The sequence below is a fragment of the Rhipicephalus microplus genome, chromosome 10, assembly GCF_043290135.1.
Source record: "Rhipicephalus microplus isolate Deutch F79 chromosome 10, USDA_Rmic, whole genome shotgun sequence".
Lineage (NCBI taxonomy): Eukaryota > Metazoa > Arthropoda > Arachnida > Ixodida > Ixodidae > Rhipicephalus > Rhipicephalus microplus.
The window spans coordinates 41679509-41705857 of NC_134709.1; the positions used below are offsets into that span (position 1 = coordinate 41679509).

General features: G+C 47.1%; 1 protein-coding gene across 2 annotated transcripts in view; it reads left to right on the plus strand.

The window, feature by feature from the left end:
• The window catches only part of LOC119181920 (uncharacterized), a 29829-nt gene extending 4794 nt beyond the window's left edge, over positions 1 to 25035 (plus strand). Inside the window, exons 1-3 of one of the 2 annotated variants that reach the window (XM_037433161.2) lie at positions 17224 to 17362; positions 18874 to 19159; positions 22312 to 25035. In XM_037433161.2, the coding sequence (XP_037289058.2) occupies positions 18913 to 19159; positions 22312 to 22679 (615 nt within the window). In that variant the 5' untranslated portion in view covers positions 17224 to 17362; positions 18874 to 18912 and the 3' untranslated portion in view covers positions 22680 to 25035. Of the gene's footprint in view, positions 1 to 17223; positions 17363 to 18873; positions 19160 to 22311 lie in introns of those variants that run through there. The other variant, XM_075875540.1, reaches the window with a different exon arrangement.
• The last annotated feature ends 1314 nt before the right edge of the window (positions 25036 to 26349 follow it).

The window sequence follows — 26349 nt, forward strand, 5'->3', positions numbered from 1 at the left end:
CAGGTGACACCGTTGTCAATAACGCGTTACTTTTTTTTTTTCTTTTAGGGACGAAGCTCTTCAAGGCGTGGGTTGAGCGTCCAGTTGTAATCGTATGTAGCCACCTCCTGTTCTTGAACCGGCCGTAGAGGGCGGTACATGTATACATATAACAAAATGTATATACGCTGAAAAATGCAAATGGTACGATGCTAGAGAACGTTACTCGTGCGATAAATGAAAATCACAGCATATCCATGGAGTGAATGATGATGAGTGGGGCAAAGCGTCCGTCCGTCAGTCCGTCCGTCTGTTCGTTCTCGCTTCCGTCCATTCATGCGTCCGTGCGTCAATCCTTTCCTGCATCCGTCCGTACTCTCGTGTGTCCATCTGTGCATCCATCCGTCCGCCCGTTCCTGCGTTCGTCCGTTCCTGCGTCCGTCCGTTCATCCGTGCGTCCATCCGTGCGTCCGTCTGTCTATTCGTGCATCCGTCCATGCATCCATCCGTCCGTACGTGCGCCAAACAGACAGACGACGAACGGATGCAGATAGCGAATAATTCACGGTTTCCCGATAAAACCCTTCGAAGCAGCTTCGCCCTACTCATCATCATTCACTCCCTGGATATGCTGCATTTTTTTTCTTTTTTTGCTAGAGTTGCGAATAACGTATTTAGTTGTTTTTTTTTTCGGTAACGCGTGCAGCACTAGATTTATACAACGTAGCTCATACCCTTCTTATGACGAACCATGAGTACATGGCACATCGTGATGACGGGAGAGGCACACAAGCCCATCACATACGCAACATTGTAAGCAGGCAGCTGCGTGTGTGCACATGCGTGCGTTCGTTGCGACGGCTCTTTTTCAGTTCTATGTTCTCAGGTGTTTAGACGCGACACGATCGGGTCGCGTGATGTCACGCGCACAGAGGACTTCGTTAAACATGTCCGCATTGCGAACATGCCGGCTCACGATCGACCAGTAACGTAAGCGACGCGTAAACAACGTCAAATAGCAGCAAAGGGAACACGTGTGCCTGAATCGCGACAGGCGCCATTACACGTTTCCTTTCGCGCAGTTGTGGGAACCGAACCCGCGACCTCACTTTAAGGGGACACTAAAGAGACACAATGTCTTGGTTTAGATTGACACATTGCAGCGGGTTCGAATCCCGGCTGCGGCGGCTGCATTTCCGATGGAGGCGGAAATGTTGTAGGCCCGTGTGCTCAGATTTGGGTGCACGTCAAAGAACCCCAGGTGGTCGTAATTTCCGGAGCCCTCCACTACGGCGTCTCTCATAATCATATAGTGGTTTTGGGACGTTAAACCCCACATATCAATCAATCAGATTGACACATTGCATGCTGGGAACTCTAACGCCATATGTTTCGCTATCATATAAGTTCATTATCAGCTGGGAAAATCAAGGTTGACGCATTATTTTTATTTAACTTTCGCGCCGAAATCTGCGAGCAGGACGTCAAAAACGTTTAAATGTATAATTTCCTATCTCGCAACATTGGCTTACTGGAATTTTCTTAAAAGTTGTATTTAAAGTTGTATTTAACGCCACCACTTCAAGCAGGACATCTTAGCCACCTTTTTTTTTACTTTTTGAACTGAAGGGCTTTTCACACACACACACACACACACACACACACACACACACACACACACACACACACACACACACACACACACACACACACACACACACACACACACACACACACACACACACACACACACACACACACACACACACACACACACACACACACACACACACACACACACACACACACACACACACACAATTTTCTGGACCGATAGTCATAGAAGGATAGTTTCCGGTACAGTATTAAAAATCAAACGCAGGTCAATCGCAGAGTTTCAACAGAACGGCATTCAATAACATAATAATTAAGACAAGCATTATATCCATCATACACAATTTTTTTCAATAAGTTGCGGCTAGGTAGTCAGTATAGATTCGTTAAATATCCTGGGTACATCATAATTCAAATAAACGTTATAAGCAAAATAAACAAGGTTTTTTATAAATTCCACCTATAGGTAATGAATACGGCTTTGTTAGTTATCTTTCTTTGCAGTGAAAAGTATTTACGAGACTGCATAAAGTTTGGTGAGGTTTTAACTTATAGGGATGAAATATTTCCATGTATTAGTTCCACTGGATTCTAATACTATTTCGCCGTATACATTATAACACTTAGGCGAATTCAGCTTGTCTTTCAGAGCGTGTCTCGCATATACCGCGTATTGGAAAATGAAAGACGTCACTTTCTCACAGCGACGGATGTCACCGTCTGCGTTTGCGACTCTTGAAACACGATGTCCTTGTCAAAGGACACTGCGGTACTGTGCTGTGTGAGGCAATCACGTTGTTTGCAGGTATGGGGTAACACGTCCCTGTGTTTTTTGCAGTGTCCGGGAGACAGGTGTTTTTTTTTTTTTCACTTGGAAAAAGAGCGCGCCCCATCTGCTGCTGATTAGGACAAACGAGCAACGACACCGTAGTGAAACAAAGCCAAGAGGGGCAGATGGGCGTGCGCCAGGAAAGTACACAAACGACAAGGCGTAAGCTAAGCGTTTCTATTTATGGGGTTTGAGTTGAGCCTTTTGTTTTGCGAGAAAAGTCTGGAGCAGCTTTCAAAGCGGTGAACGCTCTCTCGAAGCCCTTCAAGGAAGAATTGCGACGAGCATATATACTTTGGTCCATATGTCGTCGTACTCCTTCTGTTAACTGACGTTCTAAATCTCAGCTCTATAAAGTATCGGTGATTTACGCGTCGAAACGCGATGTGATCAAAAGGCACGTCGTATACAGTGTGCAAGTCCGCGAAAAGTTTGAACAGCTGGGAGTGTTTAGTAACGTGCATCTCGATTTAGGTACGCGGGATAGTCCTAAATTTCACGCCCTTCTTAGTGCAGCGGCGGTGCGCGGGACACGAACCGAGCCTTCGTGCTCAATAATCCCAACTTTTTTGCTAAAGGAACACAATTTCGCATACCACAACAATATTAAGAATACGGACAAAAAATGCAGTGGCAAACATGAAATGAAATAAAACAACGACTAACGAGGCAACCGACAAACAGTGATTGCACAGATAGAGCAGCGGGGCGCTTGGATGTCGACACTGTTGTTGGCCGTTGCTTCTACCTCACGTTTTAGTTAGAAGCTTTCTTCGATGCTTAAATTGTAGCGAAAGGGCGTAGCACGTAGTATGACCATGTTTGGTATTATTACGGCGTCTGTTTTGACACATTTGCGAAGAAAAAGGCAGCTGAAAGATGCGGGCATGGCGCTGTAGACAAGTCTGATTCCATCCGCACAAGGTCATATCTCACTCGAAGAGCCTGCGATGTGTATATGTGCCGTGTGCGTGTGATACGTGCAAATGGGTATCTGGTCTTTATCTCTCCATTTCTTTTACTTCCTCATTTCCTTCTCCCCTCGTGTAATGTAGCAAACTGGACTTAGTCTAGTTAAGCATCCTACTTTTCTGATATTCTCTTCATCTATCGTGTGCTTTCACGCATGTATAAACGGGACAATACAAACGCGAGCCTCAAGTATTGCCGTCGAACAATGGCGCATTTCGCGTCCCCGATAAACGGACATCCGGGCGCATGGGAAGCGACAACGTACTGTTGTTGCGCATGCATGGCTGCGGGTCGATTCGCTCGATTCAGCGGGCAACAATCAACGACTGTTTTCGAGCATCCGACCAAATGTAGGAGAGACGGAGAGCCTTATACTGAAGTGGCCCTTGAAGTGACCTTGATTGAAGTGACAGGCAGTACGAGGGGAAAAGAAAAAAAAAAGGGGGGGGGGGGAGTGGCATTTTGGCATCCTTATTCAAGCCTTTTGTTTGGAAAGGCTCAGCGAGCGTCGAATGTGATCAATGGACCTGGTCAGAGTTGGTGAGACTAATGCTTAGTAAACATCTCGCGTATGGAGAACCTCACTCATGGTGAACGCCGAAGGTTTCAAGTGAACATCAAGCGTTACTGAATCGAGTGGTGAACACCGGAAACTAGGAAGAAGTTTTGTGATTAGTGTCAAGAAGGAGGAGATGTTGGCAGGGAAATAGGGTTTCTAGCCTGCTGCTACTCACGGGAGTAAGGGGTAAAGGGAGAGATGGAGAGGTGCACGATGATATATAGCACATTGAGTCGCTGCACACGCGGTCCAGTGTGGGGTATCACGTGAAAGTATCTCAACATTAGCTGCACATATTCTAAACCTGTCTCGCAGAGAGCTTAGCAAACACTTCAAGCTGCGTTGGGCGGGATCTATACGCGTTACCAAGCGCAAAAAGGGTGGACACTCCTGACGAGGCAGCGAGGCACCTAAGTGACTATCTTTCAGTCGCGTATTGAGGGCACAAGCACAGGATGTGATGTATAGTCTCTGACGCGTGATATACACTTGAGTTAGGGTTCTAATCCTGTCTAATGTCGCAAACGTATAGTTGTGTATATGCAACACCCAGCCGCAGTCTATATATAGCAGTGAACTCTTAACTTCATGAAAACGCTTCGGGAGCCGAAAAGATGTGGCCAACCACTTTTGGTAAACGTTGAGACACTTAGGATAGTACAACCTCGTAATTTAATGTGGCTGTTTATAATATGAAGTGGCGGGTAAGCGTTAACACCTTCAGGCTGTCAGCACGTTTTTTTTTTGTTTGTTTCTAACGCGAACATACATTCGTCCGTCCGCCTATGTATCCACCCGTGCGTCCGTCCGTTCATCCATTCGTCCTCTCGTGCACCCGTCCGTCCATGCGTTCGTTCGTCCGTGCGTCCGCCCGTGCGTCCGAGCGTCCGTGTATCCATCCATCCATCCATGCGTGCGTGCGTGCGTGCGTGCGTGCGTGCGTGCGTCCTTCTTTCTGTCCGTCCAGCAGTCCATCCGCTTTGTCCCACTCGTCATCATTCACCTTGTGGATATGCTGTGATTTTTTTGTATATCCTGCTTGCTCTTCTTCGCAGAGGCTATGGTGTGTCACGTGACTAGGCTGGCCCTTTTATACACGTGTGCTTGCGCACAATATATTTCTTTAGTTGCGAGTCAGCGCCTGTGTCCTCGTCCGTTTCTTACATATAGTCCTCGTCCGTTTTAGCGCTGTTATTCCTTTGCAATGAGAGAGTTGCCAAACGGATGCTTTTCTGTTTAAATAGCTCCCAACTTTCTTTTGTTAGTGGGTATCAAGCAAGTGTGCTTGCAATAGTTACCCAATAGTGTTTTGAAAAGGCTCTGAAAGGCCGCTCCTCTAGCTTTCGCCGTGACTGTGCTGCGCCTTCCGCACAAGTCTGTCGTTTTTGTGTGTGCGTGTGTGTGCGCGCGTGTGTGTGTTTATCTTCGTTATGCGGTTTCTACATAAACACAATAATAAGAAGGGCTGAAGCTAACAAAGCAATAAGACTATTTCAAATGGAAAACGCACTCGCTAAATGTAAGGATGCTGGCAGCGACGCTGGCCTACTCGTGCCTATAGCGCTATATATAGTGTTTGTTTACAATTGCACCGTGCTCGACGACTAGCTGTTTTTGTAGCCCGTACGTTAATTAGGTCCGAGGGGTCCCATTACCCGTTTCTGCAGCCCTCGGAGCAGGCGACGATGATGCAGCGCTGTTAGTCGTTCCTCGCACGGACAAACGCAAACACGGCGACGGCAACAAGCACGCGCACGAACGAAATATCTCGAAATGGAAGCGCCCGGCCCGACTTGCGAGTCGCGAGGCACGGTGTGCAGGGCATCGGTAGGGAGAGTAGCTGCACCCTGGCCGGTGTGTGTATATATGTAAAGAAACACGTTTTGAATTAGTACTGCAACAAAAGAACATTTAATATTGCCGAAATGTGCTATTGTTTTCACTGCGGCAATTCAGTGCTCGAAATTTTTTGCTGACCTCCAGATACTTGGGGACGAGAGTACCACGTTACGCTGCAAAGGGAGATCGTTGAACGTCCTTTGCTAAATGCACCGTTTACCTCCGTTTGCGTAAGAGTGGCCGTGCGACACGGACCGCGCATCTGCCTTTTCGTAAGGACGAGGGAGTTCGCGGGTGCCCGTGTGACTGGGGTATCAGAGTTGTTAAAGTAGCCTTGACGTCATCTATTGTTTCATTGTGATGCCGATAAGGCGATAACGAAGGTCATCAAACCGCTGTTGCGGTTGGCAGGCGCTATGCCATCTATATATATGCGGTGCCTCTGAGAGGAGCAATGTGCTACCAAACAGTGCCAAAAACTGCTACAAGGGCTGTTTTAGACTTTATCAAAAGCTCTGGGCTAGATAATAAGCTGTAGGGTGCTATGCTAAATGGCTGCTGTACATACGGACCACCTTTTCCTATCCCCATCATGGTTCCTCATCCCTTTTTCTTTTCCTCTTCCTTTATCGCCTGTGTGGAGTAGCAGGCAAGAACGCAGATCAGGCCGACCTCTCTACCTTCTAATAAATTCTCACTCTCTCTTTCTCTCCTGTGTCTGATGTGGTCAATGATGTCGGATAAATCGTTTTAAGAAAGTCTTAGTATAGGAGGGGGCTTCAAACTGCTAAATTTATATAATTTGGAGCAGCGAATGACTCGATTCACCAGTCGTCTGAAACTGCGCGCACTTCTCGTCGCGATTCAACAGCCAACGAGAAGATATATCCACTGCTTGTAAAAGCCCACCTTGAGAGCGCTTTAACGCTTCAGTAGTGGGAGATCTGGCGCATTTGTAACTACAGATGTCACGGGATTTCAGAAATAACAAAATAAAAAAGAATATCCGAAAATTAGTAATTTTTTCATTTTGTTAGCTGTATCAGAAGGTAAAAAAGTCATATTTAAGATATTATACAATCAACGTCCTTTTGTTATAGGGGAGGGTTTAAAGTGAGCCAAAAGACAGTGTGTACGTGTGTGGGTGTGAGATAGATAGATAGATAGATAGATAGATAGATAGATAGATAGATAGATAGATAGATAGATAGATAGATAGATAGATAGATAGATAGATAGATAGATAGATAGATAGATAGATAGATAGATAGATAGATAGATAGATAGATAGATAGATAGATAGATAGATAGATAGATAGATAGATAGATAGATAGATAGATAGATAGATAGATAGATAGATAGATAGATAGATAGATAGATAGATAGATAGATAGATAGATAGATAGATAGATAGATAGATAGATAGATAGATAGATAGATAGATAGATAGATAGATAGATAGATAGATAGATAGATAGATAGATAGATAGATAGACAGATAGATAGATAGATAGATAGATAGATAGATAGATAGATAGATAGATAGATAGATAGATAGATAGATAGATAGATAGATAGATAGATAGAGTATATGCATGCGTTACTATCAGATAAAGAAGGCCGGGTATATAATACGCGGTATGGAGCATACGATGCACCTAATGCAGAGGTAGAGCTGCAATTTATTACCTTTATTTACCTTCAGTTGCCAAGACAGCCAATGCTAATTCAAAAGTTAGCAAGTAATGTGACAATAGTATTAATATGACAATAAATGATACGTACTTCGCTCAAACTACATATTTTCTGGCGGAGTTCAACCTCCTTATGCAGGCAGACTAAAAGGCAAACCACATTTAGCCTCGTTCACAAGCATACCCTGCATACTGCGCACATAATACTTCATACGGTAGTTCTACTCATACAGGTAGTTCTACTCATACTACATACGGTAGTTCTACTCATACTACATACGGTAGTTCTACTCATACTACATACGGTAGTTCTACTCATACTACATACGGTAGTTCTACTCATACTACATACGGTAGTTCTACTCATACAGGTAGTTCTAGTCATACAGGTAGTTCTACTCATGCTACTACGGTAGTTCTACTCATACTACATACGGTAGTTCTACTCATACAGGTAGTTCTACGCTTGTAGAGTACGCGAAACGAGACGAACGCGTCATGGCGTCGACGGAGTCCCGCTTCACGAAACGACGGGCTGTCGGGCTTCGTGAGTGACGTCACCGCTCTATGTGGCGCGGGCCTTGTGCTGTCAGCCTAAAAGGGCCCTCAATCATTCGCGAGCGTAATTCGCCGCCGAGTCTATACCCTTCGCAAACGTTCCCCGCTCGGGTTGCAACAGAATTCGTTTCGCTTATAACCATGAGTAAGCGAAGGTTGAAAGGAGTCGTTGACAGGTATTCCGTGCGCGGAATAACGAGACACTTTAGTCAGCTCATTGAAAAGAACTCCAAGCTTGATTTATATTGTCACGGCGGCTTTACAGCCCAGTTTTACCAAATGAGAAGTTGCAGCAGTAACCGCCTTTAGAGCATACAGTGGCCATATAGCGCTTAAACTTCCATTACTTAACCTACCCATCGCAGCACTAGCTGACACTGAATATCAACCATGGTGAACACTAGCTTATATGGTATAGTGGCTTATTAAGACAACCGTAATAACCTACTGCCCCTATGCGCCGACTGCACGATAATGGTTACTTCTTGCGTCGACTGTGTGTACGGTTACCGGTTGCGCCGACTCTATATGGTGTGGTTACTTGTGGCACCGGTTGTGTATGCTGTATGATTGCCTGTTGCTGTATGCGGTACGGGTACATGTCGCACTCACAGTATGTGGTGGTTACTTGATGGCCGACTACATAGTACGCTTACTTGTTGCGCTGTGTGATTTTTTTGGTGCGCCGACTGCATGGCATGGTTAATAGTTGGGCCAACTGTGTCGCGCAATTACTTACTGCATCCGTTATTGTCTATATTCATACGGTGTCGCCAAATATACCTACACAAGGATCCCATGTATTCTTACGCTTCACCTCATGCGCGGACGGACGCACGTTTTTTCTGAAGGAATTACCCCTATAGGACGTCAAACAATTCAGTAAAGGCGGCGTGACTACAAGCGCGTGACATTAATGATGACCCGGCTTCAAAGAGGCTTGGTAAATAGTTACTACGCTCGCGCACAAAGGCCTGATTACCATGCACTCGGATCGAACGCACGCAATCCCAACGACGTGGTGAAAAACGGCTCTGACAATGATGGCTCGGCTAAAAGATCGCCAGTTTCGCGTTAAGTCTGACGAAATGCCACGACAGATGAGGTAACATAGCCTCCGGAACTATATAGTCGGTTATCAAATCACCGCGCCGCTTTAACTTTTTTCTTTTGTTGTTTCTTTTTTCCTCGTTGGCGGAACTGCCTTCCGGGAGGTCGCGCGTCTTCACGTACGTTCGAGACCGAGCAGGGCCGGTCAATGTCACCGCCGTAGCGATACCGTGACGTCATTCCAAGGTCACTGCGTGCCTTGCAACACCGTCCGAACGGCATCCGCAATCGTTCCGGATAAAGACTATAGACAAGAAACGCGGAAGCGAGACCAGGGGGGTCGCCACGTATCAAATTCCCTGACGTCATTGCAAGGTCAAAGCGAATACGTCCCACTTAAGTTCTGGGATTTTGCACTCGAAAACGACGGTACAATTACGATGCGTGCCGTAGTGCGGGATGCCGCATTAATTTTGTCCAGCTGGGGTTCCTCAATGTGCAGCTACATTTGAGTACCCTGTGGCTTCTTTCGTTTCTTTGACATCGAAACACGACCGCGGTGGTCGGGATTCAAAACCGCGCCTTTGAGCGTATAGCAGCGCTGCACTTTAACAAATTTGCGTACGCGTCCGCGTAATACCGCTTCCGAGTTGCGTAAAGGGCACAAATAAGTAAAAACTTCGATAAAAGCAAATACAAAAGGTGACGCTACAATCGCGAAAGTTGTCAAGCTGGTCGTCGAGTCTTCGGTGCACTTGCAACCTTCTCACTCTCCTGTACTGCATAAAATGCCCCGCCGCGGTGGTCTAGTGGCTAAGGTACTCGGCTGCGGTGGCTGCATTTCCGATGGAGGCGGAAATGTTGTAGGCCCGTGTGCGCAGATTTGGGTGCACCTCAAAGAACCCCAGGTGGTCGAAATTTCCGGAGCCCTCCACTACGGCCTCTCTCATAATCATATGGTGGTTTGAGGACGTTAAACCCCACACATCAATCAATCAACTTGTACTGCATAAAATCAGTGCGTAATATAACCTTACGTACTCAAGCGCAATCCTCGTAAAATTGCCCGTTGACGCGCGAATTTGTGCAACTGACGTGGTCACCTGACGCTCCAATCGATACGCTTAAACGTCGAGGCTCTCCTTCCATGGGCGTTCGTATAGCAGTGGTGATTCTTCCAGTTAATTTCAATTAGGCTTTCACTTTAATTAACGCTGATATCTCAGCCCTTGAACAGTTTTTTTTTCTCCTTCTACCGCGTTTCTCCTCGCCCGTCGGTATACGAAGACCTCGCTGGAGGGTGGACGGTTGTTATGAGCATGCCATAGAATGTGCGGCAAGTCTCCTTATTAGCCCGTATACTATGCTCTGTAGTCTGTACTTACAATTTTTAGTAGTGGCTTTCCTCCTCTGGATTTTCTATGCTACCCTAGAATCTTTTCGTTTCGCTTTCCCCGTAGTCTTCCGTCACAAATCTTCCTGCTTTGTCTCTGCATATTTCACAACGCTCCCAAAACTGTCCCTGGGACTCGTACATACCCGCCACCTGCTGTTTCCTAACGTAAAAGCGTTAACCACAGCAGCTTCGCGACCTCGACACGACCGCATATCGAATCTGATGCCGAAACGACTCAGCTCGACCTGACCTTATACGTGCTAAGCCACCCGGGCGCATTGCGTGAGCAAACATGACCCCGATTCTCTCAGCTCGATTGGACTCGCTATCATGGCGATCATATGAACGCGGCCACCGCGTTTCCACCAAACTGACGATCTCGACTTCATCTGTTTCAAGTAATCGGTTTCTTGGCTGGCGTGCACTTTCATTATGCCTGTGTATACGTGAAGCAGTTACCTTTTAGTGGACAATCAATCGAATTCAATTAAAGACCACCGTACCACGGCCAATTTTTACTCGCTGCGATCGTTACACTATATAGCATCAGTTGTTTTCAGCTATGGTGAAGCTTTTATTTTATTTTACTTTTCTTGCGGTCGATCACCGATCACCGTTGTAACTTCGCATCAGTGAAAGTCATTGTTACACGTGGCACGCTGGCATTTATATATACAAACCATTAAAAAAGATCTAGTTTTGAGTGCAGTGGTTCTCCGGTCAATTCGTTTTTTTTTCCCCTTTGTGAACTTATTCTGCATGTGCTGCTTCGAGAGAAAAAGTGAAAAATCATAGCTAAAACTACAGTGTACTAGTACGCTGTAGTAAAACGCTTAGGAAGCCGAAAACACTGAATTACCCTTTGATCACTCACTCACTTACTCACTCATTCACTCAATCACTCACTCAGTGTTATGTGTTACACAGTACGGCAATGGCCACCAATATGTTCTAGATTACAAAAAAAATGTTTATTCAGCCATACGAGGAAGGGGCAGATCAGCCACTCATTCGTGTCGGGGTGGGGCGGTTGCTAGTAAAACCGAAGAAGAACCTCATCACAATATAACTATTGTTAACTTGTCCCTCGTTTTTGTCTTAAGCGGCGATAGAAATGGGCAATAGGCACTGAACGGAGGTAGAGGAGGAGGGTGACGCCACAGGCTTTCGGGAGGGAAGGTGATCGCCCTAACCGCAGCCCCCCCCCCCCTCTCATCTATGGATTCCCCCCTGATACGAGGTCATATGAAATGCACGTGCTGAAATGCACGTTGAAAGGGGGTATGTGATGCAACGCGCATTTTGCGCCATTCGAGCTCCGCACGTTCGAAGGAACGCGCGTAGATGCCACGCTCGAAACAAGCTGGCGACAGATAATGACACCTGTGACTTTCACTTTTCGACCTTGTCAAGGCTTCGAACGACTGGCTCCTCGCCAACACTCGCTGGCCAGAGAGCGCGTAAGCGTTTCCCATTACTCGGCGAGAGATCGGCTCTTAGAGATGCACGTTTCCATTTCGTCTTCACATGGCGTCCACTCCAGCAATCACGTGCCTACAGATGAGAATCGCTAAGCGACCACGGACCCATCAGTCTGAGTAATCTGAAATTGAGGGTACTAACGTGCCCACACCACTTTATGATCATGAGGCACGGCGTGGTTGGGAACTCCGCATCGATTCCGACAAACTGGCGATCACTATCACACACGCACCTACGTGTGATTATATGCAGGTGTTATTACATTTCGCTTCCATCGAAATTCGACCGCCGTGGCCGCGGTAATCGAACGGTTGCTGCGTTAAAGAGAACCTCGAAAAAGGCGAAAACCTTCGGAATCTCATCAAACGCGAAAATTAACCATTGCTGTCAACACGAGTGATTAAAGAAATCATCAACCGATGACGTCATGAAAAGTTTCGAAATCGTACCTCCAATCAGCGCCTCGTGTGTTGCGTACGTGTATGTGCCTGTATCGTCCTGGTCCTTCGCGCCGTTTCCCCGAGATACGTTGAACCAACTAGCTGACGAGTTGACCCTTGAATGCCAAATCACGAAGTCGCAACTCGTGGCGTAACGTGATGACGTCATCATGTGCCGTCGTCGCCTGATCGAAGGTGATTTAATCAAAGGGCCCGTGCAAAAACAGGTGACGTGAAGAAAAAAAAATGTTGCAATGCATCTGATGCTGCGAGCAGGACAAAGGCAATTGATACGCGGGGTTTACCGTCCCAAAATCACCATATGATTACCAAAGACACCGTAGTGGAGGGCTCCGGAAATTTCGACCACCCACCCGGGGTTCTTAACGTGCACCCAAATATTAGCCAAGGGCCTACAGCCTTTTCACCTCCATCGAAAATGCCTGCAGCCGCCGCATCTGGAATTCGATCCCGGGACCTTCGGGTCAGCAACCTAGTACCCTATAGCCACTAGAACACCGCGGCGGAGCCAGGGCAAGGTCAAAGTGCTTTCACGTCGTCAGCAGCGTTCAGAGGGATGGGGAAGGCGGGATACATCCACACAGAAGAAAAATAACGTTTTCGCACAGAAGTCGTCGTGGGAAAATGAGTAAAGGACCCTGGGAGTTCTTATACAAAAAAATTGTGGTAGGGTGTTCCACACTCGCCATCGTTGCTACAGGCGGCGCTGACTACCAGTGAAACGAAACACGGACACTGACCAAGTATGGTGATGATCTGACACTTCGGAACCGCATAAGGGTTGCTTGTTCACTGAGCTGTGCTGGTAGTCGTCAATCGTAAAGCCAATGGGAGACGCAACGAGCGTGCGTAGATAACAGGAATTGTGTTTGCTGTCCTATATTGATCGTAGCTGGCGTTGATTGGACAATTAGAGATGGTTTGGAGCCGACGGGATGACGTGTTTTTTCCTTGACGATGACAGCGGCATTGCCCCAGTCAATGGCGTGATCATGTTTATGCGCATGCTCAACAATAGCATTTGTCGTGTGATTTGTTAGTGACAACACGCTTGTGCTGCTTGAGGTTCGGGTGAACTTTCCTGTTTCGCCAACGTATACACTTGGCGGCAATCAGCACACGGTATCTTGTGCACGACTCCTGAGAATGACTCAGTAGGTCAACCCCATACATTGACATGATAGGGAGGGGACACTGCTACAAACCTTAGACTACCCCCAGCCCCCGGAGGGGAAGCCTGCACACGCCTATGTAGAGATAGGAAGACGAAAGTAAGACAGCGCATAAGAGCGATCACTAGGCGGAAGGCGTGAAGTAAAACAGGAAACGGGCGATCGATAACGGTTGATAATGATAAGGGAAACACGAGTGGTATACCGAGGAAATGTGAGTGGAGGGCCCGCGGCAATTGATGGCCGACGGCGAAAGAAAAAGCGGAGATAGAAAGTACAGGCACGCAATCGAATCGGCTGATGCAATACAGGCGAAACAAAGTGTTGTACTTCGTCTAGCGGCGGATTCAATCAGACTGGGCGTAATTATGTCGACGAATATATCGGCTATGCGCACACGTCGGCGACCACAATGATGTCTGGTGAAAAAAAAAAAAAAACTGCCAGGACTGTGCGAGCCGCGCAGCATTGTTCCGGCGGAAAAACAAAGCTGGGAAAGCGGCCTTTCAGCGCCTTTTTTTTTTCTAACTCTTTGGGTAGCTGCTACAAGCATACTTGCAGGTTACCTGCTGCGCCATAAATCAATGTGTATCAGGCAGGCATTCATTATGCCATCCTTTGGAGAAGCCTGGTACTTGCTGCATACTTACAAGGAACTTTGTGCAATTTCTTTTTTCGTGTGCTGTGGTAGACTACGATGAAGAATTCCTTCAAAAGATTTTGTAATCCCTAAAGTCCCCCACAGTGGGTATGCGCCACAGTTAATAGGTGAACACGATCAAGCTTTTTGTAAAGGGTTGGAGCATTCGACGACACACTCGGTGCACAATTCGCACTATGCGACATCTGGTTGGTCCTTTGCTGTGCTAAAACGCTTTATTACTCATATTAACGTGATTCCTTTACCGACATGAAGCCTGCATGGAGCCAATGAGGGTGGCGATTTGGGCTTGTTGGTATGGTTGCATGATGATGGATGGTAGCGCAGACAACGAACACGGACAAGAGAAGGCACATAGACACAACACAGCGCTAACTTTCAACAACAGTTTATTACACGCAGATCTCCGTGGTGTATGCGATCCACCACGTTGGCGTGGTGGATCGCATACACCACGGAGATCTGCGTGTAATAAACTGTTGTTGAAAGTTAGCGCTGTGTTGTGTCTATGTGCCTTCTCTTGTCCGTGTTCGTTGTCTGCGCTACCATCCATCATCTGCATGGAGCCAGTTTGCAAAAATGTTCCAAGCGCCAGCGTGGCTCAGCGGCAGAATCTTGGGCTGACACGCAGGGACCCGGGTTCGAATCCTATTCACCCTCGGTGTATTTTATTTACTGAGTTTTTTTTTTCTGATTTCGTGCGACAATGGCTACGGACACCGGCGGCGGCGGGCAACTACGGCGTGCACGTTAACCGTGTTGTGTTCTCATAACAGCTTTCGCAATAAAAAAAGAAAAAAAGATATGAAGGTTCATCTATATGCACTTATAGCTTCCGTCTACATAAGTCTATTGCTAGTGACATTTTGATTTTGCTGGGTGTTCGTATAAAAAATAAAAACTATATTTCAGAATACGCAAATAAGTTTTGAAGCATCCGGAATGGTGGCGGAAGGATCAACTGACAGCCACTCGTGTGTAGCACGGAGTTGGAAGGAAATCCATACGGATTTCTCAGAAAGAAAAAAAAATCGTCCGGGTTTAGCGGCGTCTTTCGAGGGCGGTCGCTCTACCAATTGAGCTAACCAGCACGCTAGCAATTTGCAGCGCAAAGGGAAACGCGAACCACATGGGCGCAAAATATTGCAAATCAGTTCTGTAGAATCCTCCCGCATTGCCGAAGGAGGCTATATTCTATTGACGTTGTAAGTGTGACATGATGTCGTGTTAATAAAGCACGTTTGAGATGCTTGTTTCGTGAACAGATTTTTTGATAACGATTCATTTACATCCTCTTGGGCCTCAAGAGTATTACAGTGAGAAGCGGCAATAGTTGTTCGCTGTTTTCTTGATACTTGGGGCGTGAGATACGGCAACGATGGAGGAAGGAGGGCAGCTCCCCTAGTTCTCACCCTTGGGGTGAGTGAGTTGGAAGCGAGTATTTCGACGAGATGAAACAGCAACTTTGGATTGATCATGCTCATGAGCTGGCGAGTAACACAAGCTAAGCATAACAATCCATGGCCAACACTCTATGGCCAAGAAGATGAGAGTCCAATCACAGATTTCGTGGACCAGACGTGGCCACTGGGCATGAAGCTATGTGTAACAGTATGTTTCGTTTCGATGTCATAGCGGTGTAGTGTGACAAGTTAAAAATTGAAATCGGCAGCATGTTGCGAACCAACTCAATCCTATCGGGTAGTTCCGACTGGTCAGGGTTCTAAATCAAGCACACATATTCAAGCTAAGGCCTCGATAAAGGTTTCATAAATTTGTTTGACTATAGAGGATCGCGGAACCGAGGTTACGACAAACGAAAAACAGACCGCGCAGTTGGAACCGTTGGTGAGGTCGTTAGTACCTACATAGAATATTAAATAACGCGCACATTGATCTGAATCTGATACAGTTGTCAGTGCGCTTTCAATAATGAAAAATTTTATTGAGCGAGGTCATGCGGCAAGAACAAACAGCAGTGACTGATGTTCCGACTATTCACGTCTGCAAGAATCGCTGTCTGAACTAAACTGAAGGGCACATTATCATGTAAGAGGAGAGAGTGCGCAGAGAACAGCTGCGCATGATAGATGCTGACGCTTGGCATTACTACATGCCGTGTCATTCGCGAAAGTTAATCTCGAAGAAATGTGCGAGCTGTTCTTGTCTCTCCGAGCATAATGTATGTACCCAGAGACTTTTGTTGCACAATCAGCCATCCACAGGTCGCAAATGTATTACATCTCGCACAGCAACGCAGCTGGGCCATCCCGTACCAGAGCTGAGATCTATTCGGTCCCTCTTAATTGCCATCCGTATGCCGTATCGCGTACACCTCAAGATTTACGCAACCACACGCGATGCGCAACAGGTGCTCCCAGCCCATTTGCTGTAACAGTTTCCTCTGCGCAACTCAATTACAAGTGCTTGATGGAGTTTTGTGTCGCCATGCAGGGATTGCAGGAAATCGTGCGAGTAGCCCGCGGTGAACTCACATCTTGCGTGGCTGTCGCGGAGTTGCCCAACACCCACGCACATATTCCATCAGATTTCCGATTCGTTCTGTACACGGTGGGCAAATGTCGAAATTCTCGTTAAAACGAATCAAATAAAAAAAAGAAATAAGAGCGGAAATCGGTTCGGCAAGAACAGCAGCTGCAGGAAAACCCCACGCATGATGCAGCAAAAAAAAAAAAAAAATCAAGGTCACACACTGTGACACGTGGTTTGAAAGGCGGGCAGTGACGTCACCAATAACTACGCGCCACGACCTTACGTCACTATACAACTCGTGGTGCACTTAGCAACAGGGTATACGTTCACTACGACGTATATACATGCGCTGTCGTTGTGCACGTGGTCGGAACACAACAGCTGCAACGGGTCGTGGCCGCAGCTGCGTCCGTTAGCTCGGAAAATGAAATCGGGTAGAGCCCGAGTAGGAACCGATTTAAAAATAATGCGCGTGTCTGCCTGCACGCACGTACACAGTGTGGCACGAATAGGCACTGAAATGTTCAACTATCAAGCTCACGTGGTTGTGCGGCGGCATAAGAAGAAGTGACGTCACAAATCGTCGATAACGCTGACGATAGGTGAGTTTTACGATCGATTAGGAGGACTTGATGTCGGGCGAGTTGGTGCACCTTCACAAAGGAACTGCGTAAACTAACGAGCACATAGACCAGGCACTGCGCTTGTCCTTGTGTGCGATCTAACCCGGGTGACCATATTGGTCTAATTAGACCATATCGTTAGAACATATAGGTCAATGAACGGCCATGTAGGTCTTTAATTTTCGTAGTTTAAACATTTCGTGAAGATTTCACACTGGAGTCTCTCTCTCTCTTTTTTTACTCTCCAGCACATTTAACTGGACAGTCATGAATGGTCACAGCTGTCGCGAAAGATCCTGGACCACTTTAGAGTATACTCAGGTCGGCCCCGCGTGATTTGTATGTTAAAAGAGGGCCGTGATGTCAATCCAGTCCGCCTCCAGATGGCTCATTCACCCTTTCCCTACAGGAAAGGTCGTGACAGACGCCTCTTGATCTCGGAGGTTCCCGTTTCGGCGAGTTATCCGCGGCCCTGTATACGACGAAACTCTTGTAAAACGGTAATAGTGTTCTCCCTACACAATGTGTCGGCTGGAGCCCTCGGAAAGCAGACAGAGGAAGAGCATGAAAAGTGAACTTTACTGTCCTCAGGCCCAAGCTCTACTGCCCGGTGGCCGTTCCATAGCATGAGCTCGTGCGCTCGACCCAGGGTGTTACCCACATATACGTAGACGACAACCTGATCACGTCTTGCGCGATTTTTTTTTGTTTACATAACCTTTCTTGCGAGTGCATTTCGCCTTTCAAAGCTCCTGTGACATACAATGCATACTGAATTGCGCAGTGCGCGGCAAGAAAGATACAATGTACCGTGTTTTACGAGACGCTCGTGTCGACAGCTTTCGCAATCCGTCGTGTGTTGGCGCCAAAAAGTACGTAAAGGGAGAACGGAGCAGCGATAAGGCGAAGGAGACGCGCCGGAAGCGTGAGTTATCGAGAGCTTTAGTGCGTGCGCAGGGCTGGTAGCAGCTGTATGCTTTTTCGTTTTAATATTACGCGTAAACTCATGCGGTGCGTTACATTCTCAAAGCTCTGCAGCTCCTACCGGCCATTTGCCTAATCAGCGAAACTTATTTGCTATTACGTTGGCGTATTTTTTTTTACTAAGGTGTTCTGTAAGAATAGTAAGTCTTTCATGGTCAGTTTTCGACGTTGTCAATGTCTATAGCGTCCTCATGACTCCATGCTGTATGGCGTTGTGGAGCGCCCATAATACTTCACCTGGTAAAGTGGAGGAAGCAGATCAATAGAAAGAACCAGGGATAAGGGGGAAGTGCATCCCTCATTATCATGTAAAGGGGGCGGGGGGGGGGGTGCCTGCCCTCATACCTTGACCTTGTTGTGCCGCTTTATAAAGTCTACGAAACAATCACATAATATCACCTCTCTTGGCTGCCGTCGGCTAATGTAATATTGTTGGCTATATGAAGGTAATTGAAGGTAACTGATCACTAAAGGTGATCATTTCTCGCTTCTTTCGTTTGTCGCAGTATCCTCGGCTGAGACATCTCCACGAGCTAGAAGCAGCCATGAGCGCACTAAGCACTGCAATGGCTTCACCTGCAGTCGCGGCCTCCCTGCTGCTGCTGTGGACCGCGCATGGGACGACGTGCATGACGATCGGTGAGCCGACGCCGACGGAAGTAGAACACGGTGACCTCTCGCGGCAGCCGCCGCACTACGTCATAGAGGTGGTGGAGTACGTCACGAGGGGGTACGACATCGAGGAGCCATCGCTGTTCGTGGTCACCAACTCGACGAAGATGCCAATTTCTCGTTAGTACATTTCCACTTGCTGTATCAGTGATAAAAAATGTGTTTTACATCTTGAACAATTTTAAGAACGTTTGCCAACTAAAAGTAACTTCGCATCAGCAGCAGCTGATTTCAGTTACATACGGCAATTGTGGCAGATTCGGGGGGAAACGGGCACGTTCAAGCACCCCGACATGTGCAGTTTTCATAGTAATAGTCACATTTAATTATATACTGCAAAGTCCCGCATGTGTGTTGTAAACGCGCACGTTTACAATTAGCACTAATTGAATGTTAGTCTAAAAGAGCAGCTGTCACCGTGGTATCTGGTGTTGATTGATTGATATGTGGGGTTTAACGTCCCAAAACCACTATATGATTATGAGAGACGCCGTAGTGGAGGGCTCCAGAAATTTAGACCACCTGGGGTTCTTTAACGTGCACCCAAATCTGAGTACACGGGCCTACAACATTTCCGCCTCCATCGGAAATGCAGCCGCCGCAGCCGGGATACGAACCCGCGACCTGCGGGTCAGCAGCCGTGTACCTTAGCCACTAGACCACTGTGGCGGGGCCAATTTCACAATCGCGAGAACGACGCTTGGTAAACGAGAAAACGCGTGAAAAAAAATCCCGCACATTATTTGCATAGGTGGCTTCAGCTATGAAAAGTTGTTTGCAGCGAAAATGTAAACGCTTAATGCGAATCCAAAAAGAACCATTCGACTTCGCGGAAAGTAAGAATTTCTTCAACTATATCGCTACATCGTTGACATTCGCAGAAAAATATTAAGAAAGCAACTGATGCGATACTGGTTAGATCAGTTATCAATTTTGAATAGTTAACAGCAGCTATTTGCTATATGCTAGTTATAACTTGTTGAAGATTTCTTACTAGTTAAAAACACGACAGCGTGGTTTTAGTCAAGTTTGTTGCATTTGGACTACGAGGTATTGTTCTCAACTAATAAATAATTTGTGACGCGGCGTTAAATGTAATTTATTCCAGTGCGCCAAAATTATTAGGTGACCCAAACAATTTTTCACACCAAAACTCGGCTCCAGGCAGGTGCCTCAGTGTCAAGATCACAATTGCACAAATAAATTCTCAAGAGAGATTTGTTCGTTTGGCATTTCATGGGGTTATCAGACACTGTGTTATCAGACAAGCGCATCATGCAGACACTGTGGCCCATACTCACAAACCAACCTTGGCCTTTCCTCACGTTTTCCTCACGTTTTCCTCAAGTTTCTGTACTCTCTACGTGCGTTATAAGCGCACAGTAGTGGTAACACGGTAAAATATAGCGACGAGATTTGTTCATGTATATACTAGCCTACTTTTCTCAGCAAGCGCAATAACGGCTTAAAACCGATGAGCAAAACTCGTAGTAAGGTTGAGGTTGGTTTGTGAATACGGGCCTGTATGTCCGGCCCGCCCATGCATGGTGCGCCGTGTTGGCCGTCCGGCATAGAGCTGATCACGCAATAAAATGAGTCGCCTCGCAGCCACAGAAAGGCGCTGTCGCGAGGCGGTGCATACGTCATCGCGGCATGGCTAACGAGCGGTTTTTGTCGCGCGTCTTGGAACAAGCGGCTGAATGGTGAATGCACGGTGAAACGATCCTGCTGAAATGTCGAAAACCGCCCGCTTCCGTTGCTGCAAGAGACAGTCCAGCCGAAAGAACATATCGATCGTAACTCTCAGGCGCGGGGCTTACGGAAAATAAGGAAGATGGACCGATACATTCCAAAGCAAACAATAATAATGCCCGGTGGTTTACGTGCCAAAACCACGATATCGTTATGAGGGGGCTCCGGAAATTTGTAACAGTAATTGCTGGGTTCAAAAGTTACAAAACCTGTGTGAAAGTTTCCAACACCTAGTGTTACTTAAGGTGCACTGCCATTGCCCAGCACACGTGCCTCTGACATTTCGCCTCCATCGAAATGCGACCGGGCCAGGGTCGAACCTGCAACCTTCGGGTTAGAAGCCGAGAACCACAACCGCTACGAACGCGTTGGACCATATGAAACAGTAGGACGACACACCCTACGCACCGTTTGCAGCTTGTAATGCAAGTGCAGTTAACTACAAGTCATGCGCCTAAGCATGACTTCGTTGTGTTGATAACGGCAATTAGATGCATAGTTCAGTGACGAAGTTGATGTCTTAATGGTGGACCATGATATCCGGAAGTTCCTCCAGATAAGAAAGAAAACTGATACCTTGTGACAGTGGATTGGTTTTCACGGTCGCACGTAGTTTATAAACGGCTACAGTACAATGTATACAGCGCACGAAATATACACCCTTAAAATTTTATTTGCTAATAACTTCGCGCGAGCACAGACCCGACGATATATACGGTTTATTCTCTGATATAGAGAACACGTAGCGAGATAAGCGCCCGTCAGCTTTATGAACACATGATCGCTCACGCAAGGCTGATACTGTGCGTGCATCTTTAAGCAAAGAACTCACAAGAGGGCGCTCACGCGCGATTGTGCTCTCCGCGCATGCGCATCATCTATAGGGAGTCTCGTTACTGCTCGCCATATTGGCGTTACCATAACCAGTGGTGAACGTTGGCGCGATATTGGTAAAAATTGAAAGGGTGTACATCACATTACTTTGCCTACTCTTTCGGTTCATCTGTGTATAAAATGGTCACTTTTGCGCATGTCGTTTTGAAAAGTCGTCTGTCCTATTGGTATAGGAGCTTAAGTCCCTCCGAGAAATGGGGGCCTTTAAGGCAATTACACAAATAAAAACTCAAGAGAGATTTGTTCGTTTGGCATTTCATGGGGTTATCAAAACTACACGCCAGTGCCATGACAGCAAAAAAAAAAAGGCTTTTTTTTATCCACAGAGATCTCTCTGAAAGGTCTAGGTCGAGCATCACTTTCGAAACGGCCGCGCTAGACGAGGGCATTTCATTTCTTGTATACATCACTTTCAACTCAGCCTAAAAGCTAAAACCACGGGTGGCACAATCGTTGACCTATTTCTTGGTGCAAACGAACTTTTTGCTAGGAGTCGCGCTAGATTTCACACCTTTGCAACGGATGTATACAAGAAATGAAATGCCCTCGTCTAGCGTGGCCGTTTTGAAAGTGATGCGAACTGAACTGAACTAACCCCGTTTCGCCTTTATCTTTTACGCTTGCAGACGCAGTGAGATCGGTGAACCCTTTCCTGCTGGTGGCCCTGGTGGTCACTGCCTTGCTTGTCCTGCTGCTTGGTTTCGCCTACGTGACGCGCAAGAGCGACACCGAGGACCCGGACTCTCCGGCTAACAGGCAACAGCAGCGCAACGCCAGCGCCGCGTCGCGCCACAACGGTGCCTTCGAGCAAGACACCGAAGGCACGGACGCCTGTCCCGCGCAGCCTCCTTCGTACGACGACGTCGTCAAGGTCCCCTGGACCATATGGGCGGCCACGCAGCAGGGCGTCTTCACGCAGGGCACCGGCGCCACTCCGCCGCCTTCGTACGAAGACGCGAGGAGGACTTTCCCGTTCCCGGAGTGCGCGCAATGATTACGTCACGACACTAGCGGATCGGACTTAATGAAAGTCGTTAAATTCCTCCGTGACGACGTCCTTATACCCTTCTACGACGTCACTCAATGCGCCAGTCAGACGCGGCTTGAGGGAAGACGACGTCAGAAGGCAAGCGGACCTGACCTGGCGGAACTCTCAACTCCGTTCGTGACCAACTTCGTGTGACGTTTACACTCCCGTAGTGCGAGTTTGTACGACGTCAGTTCGCGAGTCAGAAGGATGTGGCCCGAAGTAATTCACTTACTCTCTCCCTGATATGACGCTCGCAGGACGTTCGTGTTTCCGCAAGATAGTGTCCTATGGCGTCCCCTTTATGACGTATGGAGGAAGGCGTCACAACGCCAGCGGATCTGACCGAACGGAAGCCTTGGCCCCCTTTGTGACAACCTTTTTATGACTTCTCCATAGACACATATAGTGCCAATTACAAGGACGCAAGATCGTGAGCCGGATGGGTGAGGCCCAACGGCATTCTCTTGCTATGCTTGCGATGACGCTCGCAGGGCTTTCCGCTTTCGCAGCGTGCCAACCTGTGACGTATCTTCTCCGACGGACGTTAGGCACGTTAAATGGCTGCAGGTTGGACAACAAAGTGGCGCGCCTGTTTCGGGAGTGCTCCGTGTTCGACGCCATGACGTGGACGGGTAGTGCGACGATACCGATTGCTTTGTCTTCCGGGAAAGCCCGATGATGGATCCTTACAAGCTGCGAGGTGGTACGCGTGTTTCGTTGTGGAGTGTAGCGGAAGCTTCTTAATGATTCATTAGCCCTAATAGTGAGGTAGACTAAGGAAGCGACGAGCGAAAGACATTACCTTCTCGTGCCAAAAAAGTCGCCCTTCTTGCCGAGTTAGGAAGAGTCAGTACTTCACGAATCCATTGTAGGAAGAGGACCCGGAGCTACTGCGTCACTACGCGCGTGTGTGCCTGCTTTTAGAGACGTTTAAACGGGAGCAGCTTCAACAGTAAGCTGAACAGTTGAACAGGTGTGTGCGACAAGGAAATGTGTGACTAGAAATGGATAACTGCCCACCGTACTTCAGCAGCTGGGCTTGCGTGGAATCTTCGACTATGAACTGAAACTGCCGTGATAGCTAAGACACCATAAGCGGGCACGTTCACGACATCGCTCACCAGAGTACGTGATATTCACCAACGCGCCCATCAGAAGCTAGTTTACAAATTGCAAGGGGTGCGGCGCCATCGATACTGCTTCCTCTGCCGTGTCACAAGAAACGATGCACTATTTCTTACTTCCCTATAACTGTAGTTAAATGTCAGAGTCTTCAAGTCACGTCGGTAGTCTCAAACACTGGAACCACTTTCCGTATAAGAGTAGCAAGAGTGCCCAAGGACGTGTCTTAGTGGGCGTCATGCGAAAGACAGTGCGTGTTGATTTGTCACGAGAACAACGTTTTAACGAGCAGGACATTACGTCATCATCGTCTTCATCAGCCCGACCACGCCCACTGCAGGGTAACGCGTCCTTCCACGTGTCTTATGCCGTGTTTTGTGAATCAACACATTCGCGTACTTGATGCGGCTACTTTATCCCCGCAAGCTTTTTAATATCATCTGTTTAACTAAATTTCTTCCCTCTCGTACGCTTGCCTTCTCTTGAAATCCAGTCTGTTACTCTTAATGACCAAGGGTTACTTTGCCTACTCGCTACATATCCTGCCTATTTCTTCTTGATTTAGGCTAATTAAGATCTCCTTAACACCCGCGTGTACACTGACCCAATCTGTTTTCTTCTTGTTTCTTAATATTGCATCTGTCATTATTCCTTGTACAGAAGTACATGAAATTAAGATAGCGGTAAACAACGGTGGACTGATGTGACTTGTGAGACGCGGTCGTCGCTGAGCTTTGTACACGTTAGTCAGTGCACATAACTAGCAGGTTATTAGCGGCACAAGCATATGTTTGTGTGACAATCTGATCATCAGTCCCGTTGCCGATATTCCGACAGGCGCTTACATTTCATCCCCACGAAAAAGATTGCTCAAGCGTTTATAATCCAGGGAAGCCTTTCTTGACGCTGAAACGTCTCAGAATGGCGCGATCGATTGAGCGAAGAGCTACGTGCAGTAGCAGTTATTTATAGAACTACGAGACCAATGAAATGACTCCGGCCCTTTCGTGCGTAGAGTGCTGCGGCCGCTTGTGATCAGTGCAGAGCTCGACTGCTTTAGAAAGTGTGCTATAGTGTGAAAAAAGAAGACTGCATATTATGTTAGTCTGCCTTGGAACACGTCATCAAATCAACTGTGGATGTGCCTTGTGCCTTTGCGTGGATTTACAGCTCCTCATTAAAGTCGTCATCTATCGTGTTTATGGCTTCTGTTGCGTTAAAAAAAAGAACACAGAAGTGTTCATGAAAGCTGCCTATGATTGGTATATAAACACGTTAAAAATGTGTGCTCACGTTAGTGGGCCCTTCGTTCTTATTAAAGCAGACGCACTTTATGAAACCTTACTTCCTTCAACGAGAAAAAGAAAGTTATTGACCTGCGCTGGCTGTAGCAAACGTTGTGTATATTAAGAGAAAATTTTAAAAAAGAATTCTTTTCACATTTTGTCGTGAAAATGTTTCGCATTGACCATCTGTAATCACCTGCATATTTACCCAATAAATTGCACGCACAATTTCACGTTAGTACCATAATATGACGTGTAAAACACTGAACAAATTAGCAGAAGATTGTAAAAAAAATGAAGAAATGGGCGAACGAAAAGTTCATAACAGCCCAACACGCGCGAGCACGTGGCGGCCTCTCGCGGAGGCCACGCTAGCTATGTAGCTCGCGAGGCTCAAATCAGCTAATTGAATTTGGATATACAGCGCGATTATTTGGGAATGTGGCATCGTTTGTAGAACGGAGGGGGATCGATTTGTAGCCGACTTTGAGAACTGATTGAAAATTGCAGGCTGCTTGCTGCACTATGTTTGTCTCGCGTGTTTCCCGTATCTTTGACTACCGATCGGCAGAGTTTGCTGACAATGCAGAAGTGTCGCTGGGCCCCTTTCAGTCGGGGTCCACCCTCAAGGAGGGGGCAAAGGTAAGTATAAAGTACCGACACTCTCCTCCATATTCTCTCCAAGTTTTCAACCCTCCTCTCCTGAGTGTCCGAACCTTATCTATATCTTCTCCCAAACGATTACCGCGCAGGCGCCTGCCCATATAACTCGGTTCACGCCACTTTCCTATCAAGAATGTCATGTCACGCTGATAACACGCGCGATGTTCGTGACCTTTCTCGGGTGGTGGCCCGAGAGATAAGGCTGCGGGGCGTGGCGGCTTGGTTAAAAGATAGACGGTACTTTCCTAAAAAAATATCTGCGGTCTTGAGGCGAAGGTGGAATGTATCTGGTAGGCTTAGCGACCCAGGACCTTCCCCCTAATTAGGTGACATGAATGGCGGGGAGGGGGGCGCCCCCTGCACCTCCCGTACGCACGCTTATCGCACATTTTAATGAAAAACGTGGACAGAGCTTCAGTAGGAGAAAGAATAACGTCAGCGTGATTCAGGGTAGTTGGCCACCAATGTAAGAATGTAATGCTTTCTTTGTATAACTAAATTTGGTAGCATTATTACGAATAAATGGAATAAAACAGCATCGAATATGACTATAAAACAGTATC